The 14,704-nt window shown below is 50.8% G+C and overlaps 1 protein-coding gene across 3 annotated transcripts in view; it reads right to left on the bottom strand.

Moving 5' to 3' along the window:
• Positions 1 to 252: 252 nt before the first annotated feature.
• The window catches only part of NTNG2 (netrin G2), a 54,439-nt gene continuing 39,987 nt past the window's right edge, over positions 253 to 14,704 (bottom strand). For 2 of the 3 annotated variants that reach the window (XM_063174706.1, XM_063174707.1), the window contains exons 6-8: positions 8,359 to 8,526; positions 6,827 to 6,961; positions 253 to 5,711 (exon numbers count right to left, since the gene is read on the bottom strand). In XM_063174706.1, the coding sequence (XP_063030776.1) occupies positions 5,488 to 5,711; positions 6,827 to 6,961; positions 8,359 to 8,526 (527 nt within the window). In that variant the 3' untranslated portion in view covers positions 253 to 5,487. Of the gene's footprint in view, positions 5,712 to 6,826; positions 6,962 to 8,358; positions 8,527 to 10,009; positions 10,085 to 10,530; positions 10,597 to 11,180; positions 11,232 to 12,189; positions 12,265 to 14,111; positions 14,181 to 14,704 lie in introns of all 3 variants that reach the window. The other variant, XM_063174708.1, reaches the window with a different exon arrangement.

The raw sequence follows: 14,704 nt of genomic DNA, 5'->3' as shown, positions 1-14,704 counted from the left end.
TTTTAACATTTCATTTTTGTTGTACTCTATAATGCCTGTGTTTTTCCATAAATCATCTCTGAGGTGTATTCAGTGGCCCAGACCTTTTTGCTGGTTTAATACTAGATTTATCTGACTTAAATTGTCAGTCTTCAGCAGTAGATTATTGCTGCCATGTCAGTCTGTGTCATTAATCCTTTATTTGTCAATAAAAACATGCTTGGGTTATTGCACTTAAACACTTTTCCCTCTTCACAAACCACTCAGAGTAGGTTTGTAGCTTTAGCTTCTCCTGTTTATTCCTGGAAAACTGAGCAAAATCCAATCCAAAGCACACTTCTCACTGACTCAAATCTGCAGTGAGGAACAAACAGATCAGGCACAATTTTCATAAATTCTCTGTGTGGTACAAAGCACTGAGTAGTGAGAGGCACTCAGTGTGTAAGCTGTGAGTAGAGACTTGCTGTGGTAATTTATAATTCCTCAGAGCTGCTGGCCCTTGGAGGAGGCTTTTCAGTGGTTACTGAGTATTAGAGTTTGAAAAGTCAGTAAAGAAATGTGCTCAACACAGCTTTATGTAAAACACTTTATTGGAGGCTGTGCTTGGAAGAAGCAGTATCCAGGTTTTTGTAGAGGCTTCCATGCTGCTTCCAAGCCTGGAGCTGAATTCTATGTGCAAATTCTCCCTCTGTTCTTGGGAAGGAGGGAAAAAGTCTCTTGCAAGAGCTGGACCGTGTTTTGTTCAGGGTTTTCAGAGTGTGGAGGTTTTTTTTAATTTCTTCTTTGTAAACAAAACAGGCTTTGCAGCAAAGGTGGGGTATAACTGGTTATTCCTTTTTCCTTTAAAGTTTGCTGTAGTTATTTTCCATGTTGTTCCTAATCGCGGTGATGTGAGAGCGTGGCAGGTGCCTGTCAGGTCTGTGTTCTTAGCTGGGGGTCACTGTGCCCTGTGCTGCTCTGGGCTCTCTGTGGGGCAGTTCTGTTTGTTTATCAGTTTTGTTTATCACTTCATTCTCTGCTCTGGGGAGTGCAGCAGGGAGGTGTTGGCTCCGTGCTGGGTGTGACAAGGGGTGCTGAGAGCTGGAGGTGCCACTGGACTGTGCCAGGCTCTGTGGGGACAGGAGGGACATCAGCCTCTCCCTCCTGCCAGTCTCCACTCACATTCCCAGTGCTGTCTCCTAATTAGCAGAGGGGTCTAATGAGGGCTGCCACAGGAGCTGGGAGCCAGGGGTGCAGCCTGGCAAGGCATTTCTCCTCCTGCTAATCCATGGAATGGGAATAGCCCTCACCCTGCTGCACTCATGGGGACGAGCACAGAGCAGCCTGGGCTCCCAGAGCAACACAGAACTTGTGATTGCATCAATTGGGGCTGAACAACATTCCCAGACAACACCTGAAAAGTAACATGGAACTCCAGTAATCCCAGACTGGCTTTTGCATTTTGGCAGTCCCTGAAGTGTGGTGAGAAGGCAGAGAGCAAAGCACCCAAAACTGGAGCTGGGCTGTTCATTCACAGCAGCCCCATGGATGAGCAGAGCCATGGTCCTAAAAGTGCAAGATGCTCTCTCCATTGTGCATGAATTAATGATGGATGAAATGACTGCTGGATTGTAAATGGAATTTATAATGGTAATGATATAATACAGTCTCTTGCCACAACGGGTCTCCTTTCTTGTCTTTTTAAGCTGCTTGGAGAGGAGCCCAGTGCCTTATTCTTTAGTGCAAATAAATGTAAGCTAAGCAGCCTTGTACATTGAATATCACTGCCATGAGACCTCCTGGCCATATGTACCTGTCTGCTGCTCAGCCCTTGGCTAATTTGCCACCAACTCCCAGGAAAAGCATGATAGAAATGAAAGTGGTCTGAGAGCACGTTACATCTGGTATTGGGAAAACACAGAAAACCTGATTTTATAGCCTGGTGCAGCTGAGCAGCATTGCCACTGATTTCACTGTGCCATGAAGCAAGAATTCCCTTTGCTACAGAGAAATCCCATCAGTTTCCCCTCTATTTTAACCCCTGCAGTGACACAGAGTGGGGTCAGGATGGAGCTTTTGGAGCCTGCTATTGTTGCTGGCAGTTACATGGTGAAAATGGGTGGGTTTAGACTTTCCTCACACGTTTCACCCTGCAGTGAAAGTTGTTAGAACACCTTGAGAATCAAAAAGCCAAAGGATCCTTCAGGAGGGTCTGAAGCTTTTCTGTGCATCTCAAATCAGGATGTAATTTTTTAGCCATTTTCTGTGTGATCGTGGCCAAACTCTCCAGCTCCCAGCCAGAAGGGCTGAGAAGATGTGGATATAAAGCTCTCCAAAACCCAGCTCTGCTCTCATTTCTGAGCAAGAACATTCAGCTCTTCCTTTATACTTTGTTTTATTTACATTTGAGGCTTCTCATGAAAGCAAATTACAGAGCAGAACAGGGCAGTGAGACCATTTTATTCCCATTAAAAACTGTTGGTTCTCTCACTCTCCAGCCTCTGCAGGGCTCCTCACGAATCACTTGCAGATGAGATGTCTGCTGCCTCATCTTTAAAAAAAACAAATAACATACCTGGGAACTGGCAATGGAATTCTTTTGCCCCCTCCTGTCTCCAGCTCTCAGGATCTGTAGCTTTAATATTTTACCTGGCAAGTGAGCAAATGTGCATCAGGAAGGTTTTTGTTGCCTTGGGGCTTTTGGTTGTTTAGATTTTTCAGAACTCTGAATAGTTAAAATCAGAGTAGAATTTGAAGTAAACAAGAAAAATCAAACACTCTACTTGTGCTGTTTGGAGAGGTCACTCTTTGCAGACAGAAGTGTAATTTAAAAACTTTTCCAAACCAATCAAATGCTGGTGACAGGATGCACATGGAACCTCTTGAAAGAGCATAAGTGGCTTTTCTCAGAAGGAGAAGTACCTTTTGGGTAACCTTTCCACAAGTATCAAGCTCATTGGACAACTTCTCCCATCTGGAAGCAATAACTGATGTACAAAACTTCTGCCTTGGAGATGAACTTTGGGATCTGTGGGTACTTGCAGTGATGGTTTCCCTGTGTTGTTTCAATGATGCTCTGTTCTCTTTGTGCAGACACCCTGCTAACAGATGTCTGCAGTTAATGGGTCTTCAGTGCTGAAGATCTCAGAAGTTTTAAATTGTTTTCTTGAGCACTAAGTGTGAGTTTTGTGGGAGAGATTTTCTCTTCTGCCTCGCATTGTGTGACTCCAAGTTCTACAGCACGTGTGGCTCTAAAACCCCAAAGCCAAACAGCCAATACCCAACCCACCAAGAAAAAAGCCCCAAACCCGGAAAGGTCAAGTGTAGTTTTCAGCAGCCTTCATTCCTGGGCTGGTCTGAGCTTTGCTGTGCCCTTCTGAGGTTATTTTCTACAGGAGTTTGGTGCTGCTGCTTGGCACGTTCCTGCAATAAAAGTGTGTGTTTGCAGGGAACCTGCTGGGTGCAGAGTTTGCTTGGCTTTATGAAGTAGTAAATTTTCTGTTGCTTAATCTAATATTCTAGAGAAAAACAGTTGTGCAGGCAAAGGAGAATGTTGCTTCACTCTCCAGAAGTGCCATTAGAGATCTTGATCTTGTTACAGCCTTTGCTATTACTTGTGAGAGCTGTAAAAATTTCACGTCTGCTGCAGTCAGAAAGCACAAAGCAAAGAGTGAGTGTCCAACAGAGAGCAACCAACTGTGCTGAAGCCAGGGAGGCAATGCTGGGGCCAGCCCTCTGCCCCAAGGAGCAAATCAGGGTGAGTTGAACCCTCTTTTACTTTATAGTGGATTAACTAAGCCCTGTGCCCTGCCTCTGGGATGTTAAACCCTGCTCAGAACGTGTGTTGCTCTTTGAAGCGACAATATCCATCCTGCACCTTCACTCAGGGTTTTCTCTCCTTTTCCAAAGCTCACCTGTCAAAGAAACCAGCCTAGAATTGAACAGGCTGGAGTTGGGGGTGTCCCCCATCCTCTAAACGTGCACTCAGTCATCTCCTGGCTTGGTAAATATCCAAATATGACCACACAAGGGCTCCTGTGCTTATGACATTCCCATTGAGCTGACTGAGTTACTTCTTTTCTTGTCTCTGGTTTCTCCTGCCTTCCTTTATGTGCTTGGCTGTAAATGCCTCCTCAGACAGGAGCATGTTGATGAGCCTTAATGAGTTAATATAATCCCTGTGAGCTCTATATTGCTGCTTAAAAATACTGGCTGTGGTTGCTTTAGAATACAGCATTTTCTGCAAAGGTGCATGATGGCACCAGCTGGAGGGGGCTGCACTGGGGTTGGGACAGCTGGGGTCCCCATGGAGAAGCATTCCTGCCCTAGCCAGCCTTTTCCTGCTGCAGGCTCATTTGGAAATGGCCTTTTCACACAAGACCAGTGCTTAATATATCACTCAGGCTTTGCTCATTGTCTGCAGTTAGTAGTCTAACCTAGGCTCAGCAAAGTAATTAGGAGAAATAATTAACAGCTCTCAGTGATGAGGCAACCTCTCTCTCCCTCACCATGTGGTGCACCTTGGTAGTGACTCAGAAAACACAAGAGGACATTATGAATCCAAAAATAAGTCTTTACCTGTAATTAACTGTGCACACAAAAAGGAAAACGTGGTGATCAAGCAGCCATTAATAGTTGCTTTACTGGAGGAGGATACACCAGAATCAAATGCTCATGATAAAATGTCCCTTTAGGTCGTGGTTCTGTTATAACATTTAATCCAAACAAAAATAAGTCTCTACCCAAAGAAGAATTTGACCCGTACACCATACGGACATGTGTGGATAAGACACTGCACCCCTCACGCTCCGAACGCCTCACGGCCCCCGTGTTCTCCATCAGTGCAAGAAAACAAAACCCAGCCATGAAAATACAAAATCAATGCAGCAACTACAGTCGTAGGCAACAGTATGTGCGTGGCCAGGCCGGGCCCGTGGTGGGATGTGGGATTTGCAGCAGGGATGGACCGGAGTCCCCTCTCCCCTCCCTCCTGTCCCCTGCGCGCTGGGGCTCTGCTCTTGTCACCACAGGCTCTCCCAAGCCAGGCCGCTGAGAGGAGGGAAAATGAAAACACCACCCCGGCCTATACCAAAGTAAAGAAAGTAAGAATTAAAAAACCATCCCTCGGATCGCGGCACTGTTCTCCTGGGCCACCCTGTGTGGAGCAGGACAGATCCCTGTGCGGGGCAGGACAGATCCCTGTGCCAGGACCATGACAGATCCCTGTGCCAGGAGGGCAGACGGGCCGTGTCCCACACAGAATATCGCTGTCCCCGTGTCCCATACAGAATGCTGCTGCTGTCCCCGTGTCCCGCACAGAATGTCGCTGCTGCTGTCCCGTGTCCCCACCGGGCACGGCCCCCGGGCAGCGCCCAGCACCGGGCTCCCTGCGTACCTCTCTGCTTGGAAAGTGGCCCCAAAGACGTTGTGCAAGTCCTAGCGTGAAGGAAGGCGGAGGAGGAGGCGCTGGGGACGGCCACCCGTCCCCTCGGTGTCGCCGGGCCCCCGGGCTGGGCTCGCCGAGCAGCCTCAGAGATCCACCCAGCCTGGCAGCTGCAGGGCGAGCACGGCCAGCGCCAGGGCGGCCGGGCTGCCGCGGGCACCGCGGGCACCGTCACAGTCCTGCTTGTCCGCCTCGCAGCGGGACTGCTGGCACAGCACGCCCTTGAAGCCCACGGGGCAGATGCAGCGCTGGTTCTGGTAGCAGGTGCCGCCGTTCTGGCACAGCAGGAGCTCGTCATCGCACACGTTGGCTGCAGGGGGACAGGGACAGGGGTTACCATGCACGGCTAAACCCCTTGGCTGCTGCAGGAATCAGATTTTAGCTCCTAGGGGTTAGATTATCCTGCTGCAGCGTGAGAGGTGCATGGTTAAACCCCTTGGCTGCTCTAGGAATTAGATTTTAGCTCCTAGGGGTTAAATTATCCTGCTGCAGGGTGAGAGGTGCAGGCATTACCCTACAGGGTTAAACCCCTTGGCTGCTGCAGGATATAGGTTTTAGCTCCTAAGGGTTAAATTATCCAGCCCTCCCAGCACTAGAGTGCAACCATCATATTTTCTGAAAAAATCCCCTTGCCCAGGATTTCTCTCCTGGGAAGCCGAGAAGCCTCAGAGAAAAAATGAAAACAATAATTATCTGATTGGCTTCTCCTGTTTTTCGCTGCTTTGGAATGTGATTGGACATTGTTTACCCACAGGGGGTTGTTTCATTGGTTTCATGTGAATTGTTTTTACTTTTTGACCAATTACAGCCAGCTGTGTTGAGGCTCTGGAGAGTCATGAGTTTTTCAGTAGTATCTTTTAAACTTCTGTCTGTATCCTTTCTGTATTCTTTAGTATAGTTTTAGTATAGTATTCTTTAATATAATATAGATCATAAAATAATAAATTAGCCTTTTAAGAACATGGAGTCAGATTTAAGCCTTCTGTCTGTATCCTTTAGTATAGTTTTAATATAGTATTCTTCAATATAGTATGGATAATAAAATAATAAATTAGCCTTCTAAGAACATGGAGTCAGATTCTTCCTTCCTTCCTTCCTTCATCTGGGTTCATCTGTGAACCCCGCAAATACCAGACTAGAGCAGCTCCAAGGCCAGCAGAATGCAGTGGAGGGGTGCAAAGCTATAAAGCTATAAAGCTATATATCTATATAACTTTATATAGCTATAAAGCTATAGCTTTTCCATGGCCAAAGCCATAAAATAATTTTGGATTTGGGAGGAATGACCGGAACCTGCTCCCCCTGCACCTCGAGCATCAACGGGGCACCCGAGCCAGCAGTGCTGGAGGTGCTGCTGCTGTTTGGAGGTGCTGCTGCTGTTTGGAGGCCCCTCTGAGCTGGCTGGCCCTGCAGGGGGGTACTCACGGAAGCAGCCCTGTCTCCAGTAGTAGTTGGGCAGGCAGTCGTCGCACTTGGGCCCCGTGGCGCCTTCCCTGCACTCACAGTAGCCGGTCTCGTTGCAGCGGTCGTGCATGGAGCCGATCTGGTTGCAGTTACATTCTGGCCAAAGACAGGAGGGTCAGAGCCTGTCCTGCCTGGGTTTCTGTGCATGCAGCTCCCTGAGGGAGGGGCTGGGGGCTTTGGGGAGGTCTGGAGATGTGCTGTGGAGGAGAGCTTAGGGATCAAGGGGCTGGGAGGACACGTTGCCCTGAGAGTGACAGCACAAACAGCCACAGGTGCAAAGGCCAGCCCTCTTTGGAGCTGAGCCCGGCATCTGAATTCAGTCAGAAAGGCTTTTTACCGTGAGGCACAGGGTGCCCAGAGAAGCTGTGGCTGCCCTGGATCCCTGGATGAGTCCAAGGCCAGGATGGATGGGGCATGGAGCAACATCGGCTAGTGGAAGGTGTCCCTGCCCATGCAAGGGGGTGGAACTGGATCTCTTTCAACCCAAACTATGATTCTAATTTTTAGGCATTGTTTTCAGGGAAGAGCTACCTTGGCAGGCTGCAGAGACTGTACCAGCTGCCATCCTTGCTGAGCATGCAGGTGGGCCCCACACCCTCCAGAGAGGGGCTGAATGAGGCCCATTCACAGAGCGAGGACCCAGCTGGGGCTGTGCTTACCTGTACAGACACTCTGTGCTCACCTATGCAGACATTTCCTGTGCTCACCTGTGCAGACACACACGCTCCCAGCTTCCACCTGTGCAGACACTCTGCTCTCACCTATGCAGACATTCTCTGCTCATCTGTGCAGACATCCCCTGCTCTCACCTACCCAGACTCTCAGTTCTCACCTATGCAGACACTCACAGACACTCTCCCTGCTCACCTGTGCAGACATTGTCTGTGCTCACCTATTCAGACACTCACAGACACTCACACACTCTCAGTTCTCACTTATGCAGACATCCCCTGCTCCCACCTATGCAGACATTCTCTGCTCACCTGTGCAGACACACACACATTCCCTGCTCTCACCTATGCAGACATTCCCTGTTTTCACCTATGCAGACACTCACAGACACTCTCCCTGCTCTCTGAGTTGTCACCCATGCAGACACTCTCCCTGCTCTCTGCTCTCACCTATGCAGACACACCCACTCTGAGTTCTCACCTATGCAGACACTCTCCCTGCTCTCACCCATGCAGACGTCCCCTGCTCTTTGCTCTCAGCTATGCAGACATTCTCCCTGCTCTCCCTGCTCACCTGTGCAGACACACACACATTCCCTGCTCTCACCTATGCAGACATTTCCTGTTCTCACCTATGCAGACACTCACAGACACTCTCCCTGCTCTCACCTGTGCAGACACACCCACTCTGAGTTCTCACCTGTGCAGACACTCCCTGCTCTCACCTATGCAGACGTTCCCTGCTCTTTGCTCTCACCTGTGCAGACACTCACACTCCCAGCTCTCACCTGTGCAGACATTCTCCCTGCTCTCCCTGCTCACCTATGCAGACATTCTCGTCGTCCAGCTCGGCGGAGCTGTTGCGGTAGAAGCCCAGGCGGCAGTGCTGGCAGTGCTGGCCCCGCGTGTTGTGCTTGCAGCTCACGCAGGTCACCACGTTCAGGAAGTCGATGTAGCTGCAGCGGTTGGAGTGGCCGTAGCACTCGCAGTCTGGGGAGGAGAGCAGGGCACAGCTGGGGCTGGGGTGGCTTCCTTTGTGCTGGGAGCCGCTGTGGAGGATCCCTCGCTGCCTGAGGGAATGCCATGGGCACTGCCAGAGCAGGGCTGGGCTGTGCCGGGCAGGAGGAGGGCACACAGCTCTCCACCACCATGGGGGGATCGGGCTGAAATCATCACCCAGAGAGCAGAGCAGGGGCACGGCCCTGTGATCAGCCCCTTGCAATCCCAGGGCTTGATTTCTTTCAGAAGTTGCATGTGGAGGGGAGCCAGGTGTTAATTACAGAGCTGCCTTGTTAATGAGCAGAACCTGGGTTGGCTCTGGGGAGGCTGCAGGACCTGTGAGGGGCCCTAGCAAAGGCTCTGCCCCACTGGGAACAGAGGGGACTGGCCCATGGGATGGGCTGGCAGAGGTGCTCTGGTGGAGGTGGAGCTGCTGTGCATCCAGGGAAAACCTCACAGCCTCTCTTTTTCCCCTCTGTATCCCTTCTCAGCCCCTTCCTGTCGTACCTTTCTGTTCTGAAGGGTGTGGCTCTCAGGTTAAATGTTTAAAATAAGCCTATGCAAGGCAGTGTGGCTTGTGTGGGATCCTTCCACAGCAGGTGTGTGGAGGTTTGAACCAGGGCTTGCCTGGCACAGCACGGCCTGCCAAGCCTGCTGGTGGGGTGGGAGATGCCACCATCCCTTGGCCAAGTGCTCCCATCCCCAAGGCTGACCTCTCTCAGCTGTGGGCACATGTTAGAAAACAATCTGTGGGTGAATTTGTACTCAGGGGGATTGGATTTTGTGCTTCTTGTGTTTGCTTTTTGTTACCATGACTTGGGATGGTGACAGCCTTGCAGTGTCAGATCCGGGTGCTGGATCTTACTGGGAGTTTGTAGATATTTGAGTTTATAGATATTTGAGTTTATATAGTGAGATGTGCAACTCAGGAGAACAGGACTTGTGGCCCAGCTGGCCTGGTCAGGAGGTTCCCAGCCAGCAAGGGCAAGGGTTAATGTGAGCAGAAACAGCCTCAGCCAGGTCTCGGCTTTCAGAGCCTTTGGAGCTGGGGCTGTGTTCCAAGCAGAACATTAAACATTGCAGGATGGCAGAGGGATGGCAGGGAAGGGTGTGGGCTGGCATGCACATGCAGCTGGAGGAGGAGATGTGATCAATGACATGATGGCCAGGGAAGAAGGGGCAGGGCAGAGGTTTCCCCACGGTTCACAGCTGCCTGAGGAGGAGCTGAGAGTCTCTTGTGATCTCTGTGAAGTAACTTCTGCTTCCTCAACTGATATCCAAAGAATTTCAGCTCAAACGCTGCCTGCTGGAATTCCCAGGTGTTGTTTCAGACTAGGGAAGCACTGCTACACACAGCCAACAGCTACCCACGGCTCAGACAGACCCTCCCCACCTTCTCCATGTCTGATTCTGCAGGACCACATCACCTGAGTGAGGTCAGGGAGCCCTGGAGCTCCTCCCTCCCTCCGCTTACCTTTGTATGTTTCAATGGGAGCCACGGGGCCAGAGTTTGGTTTGAGCCGGATGAGTTTTGAGCTCTTTGAGGATGCTTGAGAAAAATCAGAGAAAGGCTTTTTCCCACAGCTTAGCAGCACCCCGTGTCCTCCCCTGGCACAAGAACAGTGCCAAGCCAAGAGCACCGTGCTGGCAGCACTGGCATCCATTTCTGCAGCTGCCACATTTCTCCTTTTCCCCTCCCCTCCTCAAAGTCTGATGCATGAAACACTCAATGCATGGATAACCCAGTGCACAACACTGCTGCACAGCTGGGAGCAGCTACTCACAGGTGCCCCCTTTATGGGTGCTTGGTGGGTGGTTTGGGATAAGGATCTACAATTTACAAACCATTTTTTACTGGCCACGGGGGTCAGGCCAGCTGGCACCCAAAAATCTGTGAAGAGGATGAGTGCTACGGAGGTGGCATCTGGCAGGGGTTGCTGGAGGGTCCTGCAGAGCAGGTGCTGCTCCAGCTTGGCCCTTCCCAGCAGCACATACCTGTCTTTTTCTTGTGCTTCTTGCCTGCAGAGTGTGCTGTGCGCCCTGGTTTGCTCTTCGGAGCCGCTGGAGGATAGAACAGGTCTGAGAACTGTGCTGTTACCCTGTTCCCTCAGGGAAAAGGGCTGTCCCGGCTGGAATGGGCTGCCTGGGCATTGTGCTGCCCACACAGAATGCCCCAGCACTGGGAGTAAAGGCCACCAAGCCTTTTTGTGCTTTCTCGAGGCCAGGCTGAGCAGCACCGAGTCCCACCGGGTGTTTGGAAGTGGGATCTGGTTCCGTTGGATTTTTTGTGGAGTTTGTGCCCTTGCAAGTGCTGGGTGGCCAGCTCCAGCCACCTGTCTCGGTCACAGCCTCACAGTGACAGTGGTGGCAGGAGGTGGCCCTGTTCCCCAGGGGTTCAGCCACGGTCAGGGTGCACCCAGGCCTGCCCCCAATACCATCCCTGAAGCTGCTGTGGGCCCTGCTGGTCTCCATGGCTTTCCTTGGCCCCCAACATCCCAAAAAGGCCTCCCTGGGGCTGGATGAGCTGGACGCTCCGAGTAGGAGATTGTACAATGGGGGTTGTGCTGAGGACAGCTGGGTGTCCTTGCCTGTGGCACTGAGGGAGAAACCTGCCCTGTCCCACTTGGGGACGGACCTGGCCTTACCTCTCATGCTCTCGGGAGGCTCTGGTGGCTTCAGCTTCTCTCCAAGTGCTGCTGTGTTTGGTGGGTCATCAGAGAGAACATCAGATTTAAAGCAGTTCCCCCTTGGTTTGCTTAGCAGGGTGGCAAAGGGACACTGGGAACTCTAGGCAGCGTCTAGGCCGGGTCACTGGAGCTGTATCTGGTTGAGGATGTGCTGAAGCAGGAAGGAGAGACAAAGTCTCCTCAAATTTAGCATCTATAAGTGTGAAGAGAGGCAGGAAAAATATTCCTAAGGGGAAGGTGTGGGAGCTGCTGGAGGGCTGAGTGTTGGCATGTGGTCCTGGCACTGCCCAGGCACAGAGAGAGGAGCAGAGCAGAGCACTGCCAAGGCTGTCAGCACTGCTGGCCCCTCGGTGTGGCTCCATCCCTTGTCACTGCAGCAGAAGCAGCTCTGCCTCTCTGTGAGCCCACACGGGCCCAGGATGCCGGGATCTGCACAGGAGGGATGCTAAAGCTACAGCTGAGTGAGCTACAGGAATCTGGGGTGGGAAAGGGGAGCCGAGCACCAGAGCGTGTGTGTGGTGGGAACCCTGAGGAGGAGCAGCTTCAGCCTCAGCCTCAAATTTCTCTCTTCAGCCAGAGAGAAACCTCCCAGGGCTCCCACCCAGAGCACCTCAGGCAGCCCGGAGGAGCCTGAGCCAGGAAATGCATCACAAGGATCTGAGCAGCACAGGCCTATCCACTCACAGGGAGATTCTGCTCTACAAACAGGCTCCAGCCTCGGGAGATGACAGCATTTCCATGATCCTCTCCGTTCACACCAGCAGCAAGCTGTGAACAATCCCTTCCACCACTCACCCTGCTCCTCTCTCGTGTACAGACTGAACCCTGGGGCTCAGCCCAGCCCCAAGCTCCTTGCTGGGCAGGAGGAGGAGAGAGCCATGGAAAACACAGGTGCAGAGCTAGAAACTACAGCATTCTCCGAGCTGGTTATAGCTGGCAGGACCCAGCTCAGCCCTGTGGCTCCTACCTGGTGCTCCTGGGCCAGCCTTGGCTGGGGGAGAGCCCACCTGCAGCGGGGCAGCTGCTGACAAGTCAGGGTAGTCTTGCAGTGACCAAAGGGAAAATGGTGTTACTGGGGGAGCTGGGATCCCACAAAAGCCCTGCAGCATTCCCACAGGCAGTCAGAGCCCCAAATCCAGCCCTGTGCCATGGGGGATGAGCTGTGAGGGGCCGTGTGTGCTGAGCTGCTCTGTGTTCACACCTGAGCCTGCAGCCCTCTGCTCTGAAATAACAGCACACACACACACCTGGGATGGAGCCACCAAGCCCTGCTTTCCAATCCCAGCCTCCACACCCTCCTTCAGGCTCTGCTGCTCCCTCAGAAATACAAATCAAAGAATTCCCAGCCGCCGCAGAGAAGTTGAAGCAGCAAGAAATTGTGTAGCTCACTTGTTTGGTTTCCCTGCAAACCCTCACCCCCACTGGCTCCATCCCCCTCCCCTGCTTCTCAATATTGGTAACCATCTTCAGGTTTGCTAGAAAACAAACCAGGGACTAAAAATTTTAAAAGCCATATTATTAATTTCAAGCTCCAGTTGGGTAACATAAGGAGGAGGAGGAAAAAAAAAAAAAATCTCATGATTCTTGCCAAGTTTCAAAGGACAAACCCGAGTAGGAGAGAAATGTGATTTCCCAGCTTCATCAAGGGGATGATAAACAATACAGAATAAAAAAGAAAAAAAAAAGATTATTTTTTTTAATGACAAGCTCTAAGAGAAGGTGATAGACATTGTCCTTTTCAGCTGGAAAGTGGAAACCAATTGATATTAATACGGTGTTAAAGAGAATATGAAAAAATCCCTGTGCAAATTGGCAAGGGTTTAATTAGAGTCACAATAAAAAACAGCCCTGGAGGCATTTTGCTTTTTAGTCATTCACATACACCTCCACTCAATCGCATTTACAGAGCCAAGAAAATTATTAATGCTCATTATCCTGAGAACCTTTCCCTTTGTAGCTCTGGGCCATAATGGACAGTTTTACATTTTGAGAGGGGGAGAGAGACACATTTTGCCCAGACCCACTTCATAAAAATGGGGAACGAGGGGCAGCTCTGATGGAAATTGCTGTTCTTGGTGGCCTTCTGAGGAAGTGGAATAAATTGAACCAAGAAGTCACATTTCATAGCAAAAACCACTGGGGCAAACAGCACTGGAGGAGTGGGGGAGCAGCCTGGAAAATCCTTTTCAGGGATCCCTTTCCTGCAGGACCTCCCCAAAGCCAGGCTGTCCATGCTCAATTTCTTTGTGACCACCCAGATGCTCAGATTTTAAAGCTTCTAAAATTCAGAAGGGCTCAGGCTGGTCCTGTTTTTCCCAGAGGTGAACTGGCACTGCTGAGACTGCCATGAACCACAGGGAGGAAAATTGAAACAGGAAAAAAAAATTAAAAAGGAAAAACTTGGGGGTTTTTTTGTGTTTTTTTTTTTTGCTGATTTTGAACATGGGGAAAAAATGTAACAAATGGCAAGGAAGAAGTTGACAGGCTTCAAGGAAGGCTTTGAAATAACAGAACTGCAGAAGGCAAAGGAGAATTGCACTTAATTCATCCTCCTAAGGGTAACCCTGTGATTTCTCTTCCCTCTACCCACTTTGGCAGCTTCCCCTGCCTGCAGACCCCGTGCCTTGCCCATGATCTCCTCCCTGTCCCCCCCTGCATGGCACAGAAAGCATCCTACATCCTACAGCACGACCACGGCTCCACCTTGACCACGAAAACACCACGAGCAGCCAAAGGAAGCAGATGTCTAGCAGCTCCATGCAACCCAGAGACAAACCCAAATCTAATCTACTCCTCTGAGCCTACGTGCCACGCTGCTCCTGCCGAGCTGCACCCACTGCTGTGCGGAGGAGAAGGGAAAAACACGCGGGGTTGGCTGCCTTCAAATACCTGGGTTGTTCTGTGGCTCTGTCGCGGGCACTGAGGCAGCAAACTCAGAGGCTGGTCTGATGATGCTTGCTTATGGTGGGAAGCAGAAATTGAGAAATTCAGAGGGCAGAAGACAGTGTGTCAGTTAGAGGGTGGAACAGCGCAGGGATGGGATGGCAGGGCTGGTTTAAGTGGCTGGTTTTAGAGCAAGGAGGGATTTAAAGCTTCTAAAATTCAGAAGGGGGGTGCAACAGAGGATCTCACTTTGGGGTTCTGACCCTGTCTGGTTTTAGAGCAAGGAGGGATTTAAAGCTTCTAAAATCCAGAAGGGGAGGTACAACAGAGTACCTCACTTTGGGGTTCTGACCCTGTCTGGTTTTAGAGCAAGGAGGGATTTAAAGCTTCTAAAATCCAGAAGGGGAGGTACAACAGAGTACCTCACTTTGGGGTTCTGACCCTGTCTGGTTTTAGAGCAAGGAGGGATTTAAAACTCCTAAAATCCAGAAGGGAGTGTACAACAGAGTACCTCACTTTGGAGTTCTGACCCTGCTTGGGGGTCAGCTCCTGCAAACGTGCCCTACCAGGAGTTCAAGGGGTCACCTCTCCCACAAAGT

Source organism: Melospiza melodia, chromosome 22 (genome assembly GCF_035770615.1).
Source record: "Melospiza melodia melodia isolate bMelMel2 chromosome 22, bMelMel2.pri, whole genome shotgun sequence".
Lineage (NCBI taxonomy): Eukaryota > Metazoa > Chordata > Aves > Passeriformes > Passerellidae > Melospiza > Melospiza melodia.
This window is presented reverse-complemented; position numbering and strand designations above follow the sequence as displayed.